At 45.1% G+C, this 15,263-nt stretch overlaps 1 protein-coding gene across 10 annotated transcripts in view; it reads left to right on the top strand.

The window, feature by feature from the left end:
* The window catches only part of LOC118388829 (plasma membrane calcium-transporting ATPase 1-like), a 146,915-nt gene extending 132,918 nt beyond the window's left edge, over nt 1–13,997 (top strand). For 7 of the 10 annotated variants that reach the window (XM_052527160.1, XM_052527156.1, XM_052527164.1 and 4 more), the window contains one exon: nt 8,199–13,997. In XM_052527160.1, coding sequence (XP_052383120.1) covers nt 8,199–8,441 — 243 coding nt within the window. In that variant the 3' untranslated portion in view covers nt 8,442–13,997. Of the gene's footprint in view, nt 1–2,312; nt 2,524–8,198 lie in introns of all 10 variants that reach the window. The other 3 variants (XM_052527163.1, XM_052527165.1, XM_052527166.1) reach the window with 2 other exon arrangements.
* The last annotated feature ends 1,266 nt before the right edge of the window (nt 13,998–15,263 follow it).

Genomic DNA, 15,263 nt, shown 5'->3' on the forward strand with positions numbered 1-15,263 from the left:
CACACGCGCACAGTGCAGTAGAGATGGCACCACTCCCATGCCCACCAGATTTCACAGCTACTCTTCCTGGGGTCCAGCCAAATTAAGGCAGTTCTATATAATTACAAATGTTACAATACATTTCACAACAGACTAAGTGTGTGCCCTCAGGCCACCACTCTACTGTCACATATCTACAATACAAAATGCAACGTGTGTGTCTCTTCACAGTCCCCCGCTGTTCCATAAGGTGTATTTTTATCTCTTCCCTTTCTCATTTTACTGCTAGCATGAGTTAATTCATTTGGAATAGAGTTCCATGTAGTCATGGCTCTATGTAGTACTGTGAACCCCCCATATACTCTTATGGATTTGGGGATTGTGAAGAGACCTCTCTGGTGGCATGTCTTCTGGGGTGTGCATGGGTGTCCAAACTGTGCTAGTAGTTTAAACGGACAGCTCGGTGCATTCGACAAGTCAACGCAAAGAGTGATGAAGTCGATCTCTCCTCTACTTTGAGCCAGGAGAGATTTACATGCATATTAGTAATGTAAGCTTTACGTGTTTAAGGGCCAGCCATGCTGCGCTGTTCTGGGCCAATTGTCCCGTTCTTCCCGACAATGCATCGGTGCATCGGCCAAGTTGGGTCTTTTCTTCGGCCCCGTGAGTGGGATTCCTAGGCCGTGAACGCTACAATAAAGTAGGCCTATGGAGACGTTTCCAGAAGCCGAGCTTTGGTTCGGCAGTGCTGCTCTCCCCTCCTACAGGAGTGAGCTATAGGCAGTCGTAGCGCTAGCATGTCCGGAGGCTATTTCTGTGTCCCTATGGGCCTCATTAGCCTTCGCTAGCGCTGAAACAACGCTGAAACAACATACCTGCAGCAAAAACCCCTGTAGAGTGGGCGAAGGATGATTAGCTTGTTGTGTTGTTTGGATGTAAACGTATACGTCCCTCTCGTACAGTGGGTCAAAAAGAGTTCAGCCTTTCTCGGTCTGCCGTTGGGGGTGCGGATGGAGGGATGTGGGTTGCTTTAACGTTGAACTATTTCATTATCTACAGGGCTGTGGAAGACTCCAGTCCCGTCTCTCTAGTGTCTGTTTCTCTCTCGCTCACTTTCTCTCTTTTTACTTTCTGTCTCTCTCTCTCACACACACACACACACACACACACACACTCCAGAAGCCTATACTGTTTGTGCACCCTGTAACTGACTAACCTTCTACCCTCTTCTTCATCTGAAGTATGCAACTCTTCGTCTCACATTTGTTTCTGAATCTTTCTCTCTTCTCGTCCTTTAGCCCTCTCTCCCTCTGCTATTGTCCATTAACTGTCTTTTTTTTACGATGGAAAGAGTCTCAATACGGTTGACCAGAATAATAAAGAAATAGATGTTTTGTCTTTTATATTGTGTTTTAAGGTATTTATTCGTATGTGTGTAGATTTAGAACTGAATAACATATTTTACTGTTGACAAATGTTCCTCATTTACTGGGACACAACGCCATAATTGACCGTTCTTATTAGTTTCTTCCAAGTTGGTTTCTGTGTCGTTCGAGACGGATTCTAATTCCCATTCCGACGTTCCACTTCCTCAGTTTAATTTCCCTATTTATCACCCTCTTCCCGTCCTCTCTCCATCCTCCCTTTCTCCCTCCATCACACTGATAAAGGAAGAGATTCAGTCGAGCACTCCTCTCTCTCTTTCTCCTGAGGAGGGAGGATAGAAGGGAGAAAGGTGTGTGTGTGGGGGGGGTGATGGAGAGAGGCAGTGAGGTAATTAGGTCCTTATCTGCCCCTCTGACTCCCCTCCCTTCCCTCTGTCTAATCCTGGTGGGCTGTGTGGTTAGGATGTATGTGTGTCAGCACGGCTGGTTAGTCAAATACAACCAGGACATAATTGGCAAGAGGAGGACGACTTTGCACCAAACTTTATCAGTGGCCTGTAGGAACACTCTCTGACGTCTTCGTTTGTTTCCCTCCCTCGCTCCTACCAGTGCCCTCAGCCTTTTTCCTCTGTCACAAAATATTATCCCTTTCATTCAGTGGCAGGCCTTCCAGTCCTCTCCCTCTCCATTCATTCCCCTCTTCCTCAATCTCTCCAATCCCCTGTTCTGTCCAACTAACGATTTAGGGATTTTCTAAATTTGTGCAATAACCACTGTCTGCTCTGCCCATACAATGTTTCTTTCTGATATCTTTCCCTTCCTCTTTTCACTTCCTCTTTTCCTCTCTCCCTTCTTTCTATCTCTCCCTCTCTCCTTGCCCCCTTCTCTCTTTCTTTCTCTCCCTACGTCTCTGTTTCTTGTGACTATGCTGTGGGCTGTTGTTTGCAGATGGACGTGGTCTATACGTTCCAGACGGGTCAGGCTCCGGTCCCGGGGGCATTGAGACGCCAGCCCTCTGTGGTCAGCCAGCACAACGACGCCAAAACTGTCTCTAGCCCCACCCACGTAGGGCTTTCCTCTTCCTCCCTGTCTGCCAACTCTGCCGGGGCCACGCCCCTTCCTGCAGCCGCCGCCGCTGCTTCCCCCTCCACTGCAGGCAGTGAGTGAGCGGTTGCGATGGCGACCCCTTAACAACAAGCTATCTTTTCTCTGCCGCCTCCTCCTCCCTCTCCTCCAGTCAGAATGCTGCATGACTGACTGTTTGATTTCTTGATTTAATTGCTGACATGCCGTCATTACCCCATCCACAGCCTGCCGATGCCTGCTGACTACTTCCTCTCTATGATTGTCTCTCTATCTTTCTCTTGTTCTATGTCTGCTTTGTTCCCTTTCTCTCTCGTTGTTTTATTTACTCTCTCCTCGGTTTCACTCTCTCCTCGGTTCACTCTGGCTTTCCTATGGCTTTCCCAGTGCATCCTGGGGGTTGGACTTCTCCAAACTCCTAATATGATCTGCATGTATTAACCCAGGTGAGACCTCGCCGTGAGACGAGATCAACCTAAAATAATTGTCAGGAATTACAAAGAGCCAAATCTGTCTCAGTCCTAACTCTGAAAATCCTATCATCTGGAATCCTGACGTCCATTTTATTTCCCTGGCTGTCCGGCAATACAGCGGCCTCGGTAGAGAGATAATTGGACTGGCTAATCTCACACAGGGTATAATCTGAAAAGGTTAAATCCCGCAGGCAGGCCCTAATCTGAGAGGCCGTTATCTGAGGCAGGGCCCAGGAGGTCTCACGGGGGTTAATAGCGAAGGGTTAATTGCATTGTCTAATAACCGTGCATCACTCCATTTACTGAGCTGCCTCAGCACTTCTCTCTCTGTGTCTGTCTGTCTGTCTGTCTGTCTGTCTGTCTGTCTGTCTGTCTGTCTGTCTGTCTGTCTGTCTGTCTGTCTGTCTGTCTGTCTGTCTGTCTGTCTGTCTGTCTGTCTGTCTGTCTGTCTGTCTGTCTGTCTGTCTGTCTGTCTGTCTGTCTGTCTGTCTGTCTGTCTGTCTGTCTGTCTGTCTGTCTGTCTGTCTGTCTGTCTGTCTGTCTGTCTGTCTGTCTGTCTGTCTGTCTGTCTGTCTGTCTGTCTGTCTGTCTGTCTGTCTGTCTGTCTGTCTGTCTGTCTGTCTGTCTGTCTGTCTGTCTGTCTGTCTGTCTGTCTGTCTGTCTGTCTGTCTGTCTGTCTGTCTGTCTGTCTGTCTGTCTGTCTGTCTGTCTGTCTGTCTGTCTGTCTGTCTGTCTGTCTGTCTGTCTGTCTGTCTGTCTGTCTGTCTGTCTGTCTGTCTGTGTCTGTCTGTCTGTCTGTCTGTCTGTCTGTCTGTCTGTCTGTCTGTCTGTCTGTGTCTGTCTGTCTGTCTGTCTGTCTGTCTGTCTGTCTGTCTGTCTGTCTGTCTGTCTGTCTGTCTGTCTGTCTGTCCTGTCTGTCCTGTCTGTCCTGTCTGTCTGTCTGTCTGTCTGTCTGTCTGTCTGTCTGTCTGTCTGTCTGTCTGTCTGTCTGTCTGTCTGTCTGTCTGTGTGTCTGTCTGTGTCTCTCTGTCTGTGTCTCTGTCTGTGTCTCTCTGTCTGTGTCTCTGTCTGTGTCTCTGTCTGTGTCTCTGTCTGTGTCTCTGTCTCTGTCTTGTTTAGTATTTTTCAGATTCCTGTTTCTACTTCCAGTGGCAACATATCAGAAAGCATGTATCTTCTACCTTCTCTCCAACTGTTACTAAAGACACACGGGGCACCTTAAAGGGCTATGGTCACAGTTGGTCACGGTCACAGTCGGTCACTGATAGCTCAGCCATCTCCATGTCCAGCCCTGAGGATACATGTGTGGAGAAGGAGAAAGTCTGTGTATGACTGAATGAGTGTGTGAGTGATTGATTCTGTGTCAGAAGTCATGCAGTCATCTGCGTGGTTAGTGTATAGAGAGTCCATTCGTTCCGGTGATGGTGTTGTACTGTTTTAGTAAGAGAGATGAGCCAAGTCATGTGAGATATGATAGGCAGCTTCCTCTGTACGGATCAGAGGGATGGGGGATGACCTTGCCCTTTGCTAGAGGGAGGGATGGAGAGGTGAGAGGGAAGAAAAGGGGGACGTCATTCCTCACACCACGACACAGCACTCCCCCCCACCCCTCCAAGACACACACATGTCGTCTGCCCAGCAACAGAGTACTGAGAGAGACACACGCGCACACACACACACACTCTCGCACGAACACACACACTCGCTCGTGCGCACACACACCCTCACACCCTCAGAGGGCTGCAGGGAGATGGCTGACAGATGCTGCAGCTACTCCCTTCTCTCGCCTTCCCCCTTTCTCTCGTTCTCTCTCGCGCCCTGTCTCTCTTCTCCAGTTGCCCCCTAACTCATATGTATGGATGAGGCCCTCTCGTTTTTCTACTTCACATGCATCTTTCTTTCTGCCTTGCCCTCAATCTCTCTTTCTCCTTCTCTCTCGCCTTGTCGTCTTTCTGTCTTCGTCTTCTTCTCTTCCCTCTCTCTCTCCTCCCTCTCCCTGTCATTCCGCTATTCAGGGAGGACTTATGACTCAGTGTGTGTTTTATAAAAAAGAAAAATTAAAGACTTGGCTGGCAACCTCAGAGCTGACTTCTTCCTCCATGACAGCCTCTGCATCTCACTCTGCTTTTTTCTCACTAAAAGGGATTTATGGGGAAGAAAGATAGCCATATATTTCTACCACATTTTGTTATGTAAAAAGGGTGATGGATGCCTGTGGTACACTGGTGTATCTTCGCAACCTCCAACACGTTCACACGAGAGTCACACAGAGATCAGACGGATATGAGAGGACTTAGAAACCTAGAGAACTACACACAAATGTAGACGCGCACACACACAAACCCATATTAGAGGACTGCAAGGTTGCAGAGACACTTGTCACACACTGAGGTTCTGGAGTAAAGGAAGAGGTGGTGCAGGTAACGGATTTGCAAATTGAACTAAAGTCTCTGGAAAACGTGTGAATATGATTAAAAGGAAGAAAGGATGGTTAGGACTGAAGAGTACAGTGTGGAAAATATCTAAATATATTAAATAGGTCATGTAAGACTGAGAATACAAAGTGGAATTGAAGTAGCTGTTTTTTTTTTCTTCCCGTAACTCATAGGAATTTGTATCAGCTTTAAAGGCTCATGCGGTATTGAGGCAAGCGGTCACCTTCTACCTTTCACCCCTGACCCCATCCCCAATTTATGCACACATTTAGAGCTGCTGGATGGTGGTCGTTTAACATGATCACTTCTTTTTTTCACCCATGACCTTTTCTCCTTTCGCTTTCTGATCCAATTGCTGTAGGCCTTGATTCCCAAACCTTTTGCTATTTTTCTTATTTGTCTTTCACTCTGTTTTCTCTGATACAATTCCCCATGTTGCCCTCCTTCATCTCTTGCTTCTCTCGCTCTGCGTATGTTTCCATCCTCTCCCACTCGTATGTCTCTTTCTACTCCTCGGTCTCCCTCTCTTCTCCCAAGACGCTCTCCTTTCTGACTACAGGGTAACAATAACAGACCAGTAGTTTTCATCTTTGTTTTACCATGTCCGTACGTGTGTGTGTGTGTGTGTGTGTGTGTGTGTGTGTGTGTGTGTGTGTGTGTGTGTGTGTGTGTGTGTGTGTGTGTGTGTGTGTGTGTGTGTGTGTGTGTGTGTGTGTGTGTGTGTGTGTGTGTGTGTGTGTGTGTGTGTGTGTGTGTGTGTGACTATTTTCTTCCTGGCACGGAAATGGAGCCATGAAAATGGAAATATATTTTGTTCGACATCACAATGCTCTCTTAAACAAACACATACACGCATAGCCAGAGAAGTCTGCCTGAAATAAGAATTTAAATATCAAGAATCATCACAGAGGTTGGATGCTGATTGTAGAGATGAGGTCCACATACAGTCCACCAAAGTAGAGCTCATTAGACTATAATCTGCACCACACCACAGGTTGAGTGTGTACTATACGTGTTTCTGTGTGAAAGGCTGAGTGTGTACTGTGCATGTGTGTTTGTGTGTGAAAGGCTGAGTGTGTACTGTGCGTGCGTGTTTGTGTGTGAAAGGCTGAGTGTGTACTATACGTGTTTCTGTGTGAAAAGCTGAGTGTGTACTGTGTGTGTGTGTTTGTGTGTGAAAGGCTGAGTGTGTACTATACGTGTTTCTGTGTGAAAAGCTGAGTGTGTACTGTGTGTGTGTGTTTGTGTGTGAAAGGCTGAGTGTGTACTGTGCGTGCGTGTTTGTGTGTGAAAGGCTGAGTGTGTACTATACGTGTTTCTGTGTGAAAAGCTGAGTGTGTACTGTGTGTGTGTGTTTGTGTGTGAAAGGCTGAGTGTGTACTATACGTGTTTCTGTGTGAAAAGCTGAGTGTGTACTGTTTGTGTGTGAAAGGCTGAGTGTGTACTATACGTGTTTCTGTGTGAAAAGCTGAGTGTGTACTGTTTGTGTGTGAAAGGCTTAGTGTGTACTGTGCATGTGTGTTTGTGTGAAAGGCTGAGTGTGTACTGTGTGTTTGTGTGTGAAAGGCTGAGTGTGTACTGTGTGTTTGTGTGTGAAAGGCTGAGCGTGTACTGTGCATGTGTGTTTGTGTGTGAAAGGCTGAGTGTGTACTGTGTGTTTGTGTGTGAAAGGCTGAGTGTGTACTGTTTGTGTGTGAAAGGCTGAGCGTGTACTGTGCGTGTGTGTTTGTGTGTGAAAGGCTGAGTGTGTACTGTGCGTGTGTGTTTGTGTGTGAAAGGCTGAGTGTGTACTGTGCGTGTGTGTTTGTGTGTGAAAGGCTGAGTGTGTACTGTGCGTGTGTGTTTGTGTGTGAAAGGCTGAGTGTGTACTGTGCGTGTGTGTTTGTGTGTGAAAGGCTGAGTGTGTACTGTGCGTGTGTGTTTGTGTGTGAAAGGCTGAGTGTGTACTGTGCGTGTGTATGAAGTGCATGTTTTTTCCCCCATTGCAGCGTCAACCTTTCATGCCCTCTACCAACGTCTTCTCATCATCTAGCTCTTCCTGCACTTTCCCTCACCACACTCCCACCTATCACACCAAATATCCCACTCGTCGTTGGTCGTCAACCAGGGAGCCCAACAGACAACTCCCTCCATCCATCCCTTTATTCATTGAAGAACATTGAGATGCTGCCAGCTAGCTGTGCTGTTCTGTAGCTGTGTGAAGGCTGGTGTGTTGGTATGCATCCTAGCGTCACAGTGATAAGAGACTGCAGCTTGTAGCCTCAGATAGCACTGTATGTGTCAGGGTGTTTGGGGGGGTGTTGTAGAATTAAGTAGCTGTGTGGTTGTGCTCCTGATGCTTGCTAAATATCCGTCCACCGTCATCATCAACTGTTCCCACCTCGTTGGTATTTCAGTATTACTCTGTGTTTTTGTGCTCTATTTGTTTTGCGGTGCTCCTTCTCTATTTCCCACTTCGCTCTTATGTACTGTATTGTAGTGGACTGGAGGTTTTTGTGTGTATGATTTGGGGGTTGTTTGTCTTCCTTTATGCTTGCTGTTTGATTTAATGATCGGTGAATGATCGAGACTGCAAAGAGCAACCATGACATCCCAGAATCCTTCACATCCCACCTCTCACTGACCACCTTTTGCCCCCCCCAGCAGATTACCCATAAACCCCTGCCTGTCTGCCTGACTCCTCTCATCGCCATCAACAGAGGAAGACCGAGCCAGGACCCTCATACTAACTGTCCTTTTTATTTATCTCTCTTTCTATCCATCTTTCCCCTCTTTATCTCCCCTGTCTCTCTGTCTCTCCCCCCCCCCTCTCTCTCTCTCTCTCTCTTCGGTCTCTCTAAAAGATTAAGGTGGTCAATGCGTTCCGTAGCTCCCTTTACCCGGGGCTAGAGAACCCAGAATCCAGAAACTCCATCCATAACTTCATGGCCCACCCTGAGTTTGTCCCCCTGTCTGAGGAGGAGGCGCAGATCCCTGAGAGAGAGGACTCCAGCAGCGATGAGGTGGATATGGAGATCCAGCCCATCCCCAGCTCCTCGACTGGGGGGGGGAAAGCTCTAGACGTCAGCCACGAGACCACCTGCTGATCACCTCCTCTCTTCTCCTCCGCTCTGATCTATCCATCCACCCGTCGGCCAGCTGGCTCCCCCCCTGCAGTTCCTCTCCTCCACCATGAGGAGGACCAGCGGTGCGCCCCTCAGATCCTTAGACTCATCCCACAGAGGGTGCACCCAGAGTGGGCAAGGGGTCCCGGTCCCAGCGCCTCCCCCTCTTCACCTCTTCCCTCCACTTCCTGAACCCTACACCCACCTCTCACCTGGCCACCCCCACCTTGCCATTCTCATCGGCTTGCACTGACTGTGTCGCGTGTGCCCTTTAAGTCTGTGCAGAAGAGTGACATGCAGAGCATCCAATCACATTGTGCCCCTAACTCATGGGTGGGAAGGACCATTTGGGGTCCACCAATCTGCTCCGTCGAAGGCCGTAGCCTGTCCTTCTGTCCATCTTTGGGGTTTTATATCAGTTTTTTTTTTTTTTTTTTTTAACCTCAGAGTAGCCTAGAACTGAAACGCAACATGTTTATCCTTCTGTACTAGCTTATACTCTGCATACACTAACTGGCACAGAACTTTAAGAATATACCCATGTGTACATTAATATTGTATGTACATACATGTAACTGCCAAAATAAAGAAGACGCTTAAGTGAGGGATACAAAGTATATTGAAAGCAGGTGCTTCCACACAGATGTGGTTCCTGAGCTAATTAAGCCATTAACATCCCGTCATGTATACAAATACCCAGTTGCCCATTATTTTGGCTTCCATGGTTAGAAGAAGAGGCCTCAAAGGAGCATAGGGGGTTTAAAGTGTGTGTACGTGTCTCAGTCCCTCGATCTCAACCCAACTGAACGCTTATGGGAGATTCTTGAGCTGCGCCTGAGACAGCATTTTCCACCACCATCAACGAAACACCAAATTATGGAATTTCTCGTGGAGGAATGCTGTCACATCCCTCCAATAGAGTTCAAGACACTTGTCAGAATCTATGCCAAGTCGCAATGTAAGCTGTTGTGGCAGCTCGTGGTGGCCCAACGCCCTATTTAAGACACTTTTGGTGTTTCCTTTATTTTGGCAGTTAACTGTATATATGCTTTATAGGCTCAAAGCTCCAAGCTGATTGGATGATCAGATGTACATGGCCCATGTGATTAACAGCTTTCAGCTACTAAGTTTCTCTTCTCTATTTGTCAATCTGTGTTTTAATTGTACAGCATGTATGCATTTGATCTGTTTTGAAGCAGGATGTACTAATGGGTTACTCAGTTCAATGCAGGAAACCATGTCTACAGCGTTTCAACGATATAGGTTCAATCATCTAAACATCTCTCACTTTAATTTGGTTCTTCTGGGTCCATTTGACATGTGACTCCATTATGATTTATCCTGTTTTTGTTGAAGGACAGTGTAAAGAATGCTATGATATTTTAACAGAAAAGTGAATTCTCTTAAAACAACATTTTCAAAGTAAAGCTCGCAGCAGGCTAGAGCCAGAGGGCACCCCCTCTCTGTGGAGCAGGGTCATGGCAAGACGATGTGGAGGTATCTCCCTCATCCGATGACCTCATCCTTATCTCATCCAATCAGGGTTCTGGTTTTCCCCAGCCCCTTGAGAGTAAGTTGGCAGCTCATGAAACTGCCAATAATGGAGTACGATTAAGAACGTCAGAGTGAAGTGAATGATATTTCACCCCCATCGCTCGTATGCATGACGTATATTATCCGTGTTTCATCTGTGTTGAGTGGAATGGGAGTTTAGAGATGGGTTATGTGAAACATTATTTGGGGTGGGGTTAGGGCGTACGTATTCCTGTGGACAGAAATGGGTCATTGTTTTTGCTCCAGTCTGTCACAACAACAAAAAATCCACACAAAAAATGAAAAAGTCCACACAAATTTATTCTCTGTACCTTAGCAAGACAAATCTAGTCCTCGTTTTTACACTGTCGACGAAGGGGCGTTGGGCTTGTTCCTGTTAGCTCCGGTGTGAGTGTGTTGTATGTTGTTATCGAGCATCACTGTGTTGGCTGCAGAGTGACACGGGGGACTATCGATCTCTCCCATCATGCCTCTGGGAGAGCCAACCGTGAGCGGCCCAGATATAAATCCAATATCTCCCCCTCCCTCCTCACCCGGCACCGCTCCCTCCCACCCTCCCTCCTCCGGGCTGCTAGGATAGGGACACAGCACATCCCCACATGTCAACCAACCACAGATAATGGTGTAACAATAAGAGGAATACTCTTAACAAGAAGAAGAAGAAAAATAGACTCAACCAGAGATGTGTATGAGAGCTCCTGTATTCAGTAGTGTATGTTGTCGTCAGAGGTGTCATGCCCGTAGGGGGCACAGGGGCACGTGCTCCCTCAGATTTGTCATGTTTAAAATATCTTTTTTGCGGGCCTTTTTTTTCTCTCTCTAATACTACTAGACACTTAGCAATTTTATATAACTAGCTACCAAGAAACCATTTCAGGCTATCAATACAGTTAGAGTAGCTAGCTTGTCGTCCTCTTAGCTGGCATGCCCGCTGGCAAGGTTGGTAAGACTTCAGAAAAGCAAGCAATAACTAAATGTACTGAATAAGACTCACATTCCTTTCAATATTGTACCAGAGATGCAGAGACGTATTTTTTGTTTGTTTGTTTTTTTAAGAACCACCAGTCAGAAGGATACAGACAGCTCATTTGGTATGCTTAAATATTCAGAAAAATATACATTTTTTTACATAGAATTAAGCATAATGATTATGGCTCTAGATTACAGGACAAAAAGCTGCTTCAGATGTTTGAAAAATGCTAAATTCTCCAATTTATGGTCGGTGGGCTTACCACCCCTCCGGACCACCCCCCTAGCCATCCTCACGTACTTTGTGCCCCCTAAGATTTTTTTGGGGTGCATGATTCCCCTGGTCATTGTTGTATATGGTAGAGAGAGTGTTAACTTGGGCTGACTCCCTTTTCCGCCTCCGGCCACCAACTCTGTGACAGAGATTGTGACGCCCTCGACAGGACGTGTGCTATCGATTACCAGTAATGTACTACTGCCATATTTTCAACCTTTATTTTCATATCTAGGTTGCTTACTTCGATAGAACCCTCTGGTGATGCGCCTTTTCTACTTACTCAGAGCCATATTTTCTAGGTTGTCGTTGTTGTTTTGTATCCCATCGTTATTGAGGTTTCCTTTCTATTCCCCCTGACCAACAAACAAAAAAACCAAGACAAAATAATGTGTCACTGCCGATACAGTATATAAGTCATGGACCACTACGATGTTTACAGAACATAGTCAGCCTGATGCAGTAAGCCTGCTCGCGCTGCACTTCACTCCAACCGGCTAGTCTCCTTCATTCCCTTGCTTTCGTGAGTCTTAGTACACAGTTATGGGGAAGCTTTCTTGCATGATTTTCATAGAAACTCAATGTTTTTTGTTCATTTTTTTACAATTCTTCTTCTGTATTTTTATATTAAGTACTTTTTTGGAAATATATAAATATGTATAGGCTGAAGAGTTTTGATGACAGTACAGACCATGAATAAGATCAATCGACAGTGTAACATGTTTTTGCCGTTCTATATACAGTATATTTATGCCACATTTGTAAACCATGCTTGGTCGTCTGATGCTGGGGCTAACTAAATTAAAATAAATTGTTTACTCACTGTAGGTCATGTGATTGGACATACTCTTTCAGCAATCTAGTCTTACCGCCCCTTTCCCTTTCACTATATACAGTCTTAAAGAGAGTATCTTAAATTCTGCTATTTCTTTCAATAGCTTAAAGGGATATTCCTGGATTTTGGCAATGAGACCCTTTTATCTACAGTACTTCCCCAGAGTCCGATGAACTCGTGGACACCGTTTTTTATGTATCTGCGTCCAGTATGAAGGAAATTAGAGGTAGTTTCGGGGGCTAATGCTAAATAAATTGTGCTAACACTAGTTAGCAACTTCCGTCAAACTGCACACTGATACATAAAAATGGTATCCACGAGTTCATCTGACTCTGGGGAAGTATATAAAGGGCCTCATTGTCAAAATCCCGAACTATCCCTTTAAATCAAATGTGGTCCAATGAAAGTGAGTGAAATCGAACATGGTAGTATACAGAACATTGAAGATTTGCTAAATTAATTGGGGGTATATATATATATATTTTTTAATCTCTATATAAATGTATTTGTTAATTTTTTTCTGTTCTTTCAGACTAATATGACTGCGAGTTTAACTTATTTTGTGAGGATCGGTGCTCTCAGATGCCTGTGTAGTGACGTTAGTCGACTTGTCAAAGAGGGCATGAATTTCATCCAAATTCAGCATTACCCTTTTAATTCTAATGGCTTAGAACACTGTTTATGGGAAGAGAGTAGAGCTGTTAAACTGGTAGTGACATCACTTCCTCTTCCTGTTTTTGTCCATAAACAGAAACTAGATGCCTTCGATGTGGTGTCCGTTCGATCATTAGACAGTCTCATTTTGGGGACACATTTTCAATTGGAATCCTTTCTTTTCTTCTGACTTACTCTATTTGGTATGTGTAAATATTGTCATAGGATGATGTTGAACTTAACTTATAACTCTTGGTAATGAACAGGGGGCAACCAGTCAGGGATCACCGAGCATAGCTTTAAGAATGTTCTGCCAAAGTCTTGCTTTGTACAATCGTTGCTTTTTTGTCCTTTTTTATTTTTGCACAGATTGTTTTAAACGATTATTGTCAGGTGAATGTGTTTTCCTTGTTTTCCATCTTCCCAAAATAGCAAATGTTTTTGCATGTAAACGTGGACAGAGAATTACAAAGAGCTTGAAGCGTCACTAAGATTGTCCCTCTTCTATTGCCATGGCCTTGGTTGTGCTGTTGTGATCTCTTACTGGTTTCCCTCCCATTCCATCCCACAGGTGAACATGTACTCCATCCTCTAGAAACACCCCAATGTTTTTGTTTGTTGTTTTGTTCTTGTTTATTTGTACCTCGGCACAACTGTACAACAGAAGCAGACCAACAGGTCTGCATGTCTGAGGTGGAGGGAGAACTAAAGAACGGCTAGACTGACCTGATAAAGCCGATGTTTGGTTTCTCTGATGGATAAGCCCACCGTGGCTTCTGACCAATCTGTAAGATCTGTTCCTTCTCATTGCACAGGTCTCAATAATGACTCATGTATGACAAAATGAAATTGCTAAGGCATTGTGCAATACCTGTCAACTGTAATGGACTGCATTGCTTCTCTAAAGCTTCTCTTTCTTAGACAGCTTTTTATTTCTTTCGATTTGGGGGATTTCTTTGGGGAAGCTTCTCCGCAGTTGTAAATAATAAAACAAACAAAAAAAGGTTTGAAAACTGGAATATCACAGTTTAAAGTCATTAACCCCTTATTTTACGTAGGACGATATTTACCCGAACCAGTTCTTGTGTTTTTAATACATTTTCAATTGTATCTAATTGAGAAAAGACCGAAAAATAACTTTCTGTCATTGATATGATGCACAGTAATAGACACTGGTGTTATTTTTGTATAAACATAATACCATCTATGTGGCATGCATGACGTATAAACAATTTTGTGGTTTAAAGCAATATGTCCGACCTGGTTGATTGGTACTTTCGTGTTCTGTGTAGCTTAAACCACACTGTACTAAAAGAGGGAAAAAAGACCTGCATTTGGGGGGGAAAAAATCTAAGTGTTTAATATGTGTTCAATGTTCTGCATGGTTAAGTATGGAATGAGACACCCCAAACGTTGACTTGCTTTCAAAACAAAACTTGCACGTACAAACTCGTACACATTTTGACTCCGTTTCTGTCCCCCGTGAAACATACACTGAGAGGATGCTGCCTTGAAGATATGGAATGGGTGGATGTGTGAGTGAATGGGACTTAAATTCAGTTGCACAAAGATCTGTTCAATTGAAGGGTTTTATCTGCAGGTAGCAAGTCCCTGTTGGGTTCTTCATCACTAGTGTTGAATGATTCCTACTTGGTTATTAGCTAAGGTACTTCTTGACTGTATCCTGTGTCTGTTCATTCCCAGTGTGTCTCACAGCAGCCATGCAGTCGACCATCCTACTTTACCCCATCTCACCACAGAGGCCTGATGTGATAACCAACAAAAACGCCATACACACAACACTGCTGTTTATCATGCATAACGCAATAATAGTTTTGCAGTTAATATTCGTTTTATTTATCCATGAGAGGAGTCATTACTTTGAGGTTTTATTTGGCATTTTAGAACATTCCTAAATCAGTACCCCCATGCTGAATCTATTTCACCACCAAATGAGAAGTCATTATGATACCACGCTGTTCATTGTTTATTCCATCATCCAGCCACAGCCACGGAGAATCACTCACTACCAAGGTAGGCATTTGCTCATCAACTCATTTCACACCTATCACATGAATCGATTTCCTCATTGCCCTCCCTCAACTCTCCAACTCTCCTCTCTCATTCCGTCTCCCTCCATCCAAGGACAGCGCTCATCTGTCAGTGCCAAACAGCAGTCAACCTCTCTTCTAGCTGCAGCATCTAGATTACTGAGATTCTTCACTGGTCTATTCAACAGTTCTATCCATTATGGTAGTTTCTTTTTAGTTGACGCTTTGTGGCTCGTACACAAATCGACCACCACAGTTTGTCTTTCTCCTTTTCAATATTTCGCTAGTTGTTTTTTCCTAGAAAGGCTGTTGCTCTGTCGGTGAGACCTGTGTGTTTGTCTCTGTGTGTCTTGGGGCCCCAGCTTTCCATGTTAATAGTCCTGCACCATCTGCCCAGACTCGCTTAGATTGCCAGGGCTCAGATCTGTGTGTGTGTGTGTCTGCGTATGTGTGTGTGTCTGCGTGCA

Source organism: Oncorhynchus keta, chromosome 10, assembly GCF_023373465.1.
Source record: "Oncorhynchus keta strain PuntledgeMale-10-30-2019 chromosome 10, Oket_V2, whole genome shotgun sequence".
Taxonomy (NCBI): domain Eukaryota; kingdom Metazoa; phylum Chordata; class Actinopteri; order Salmoniformes; family Salmonidae; genus Oncorhynchus; species Oncorhynchus keta.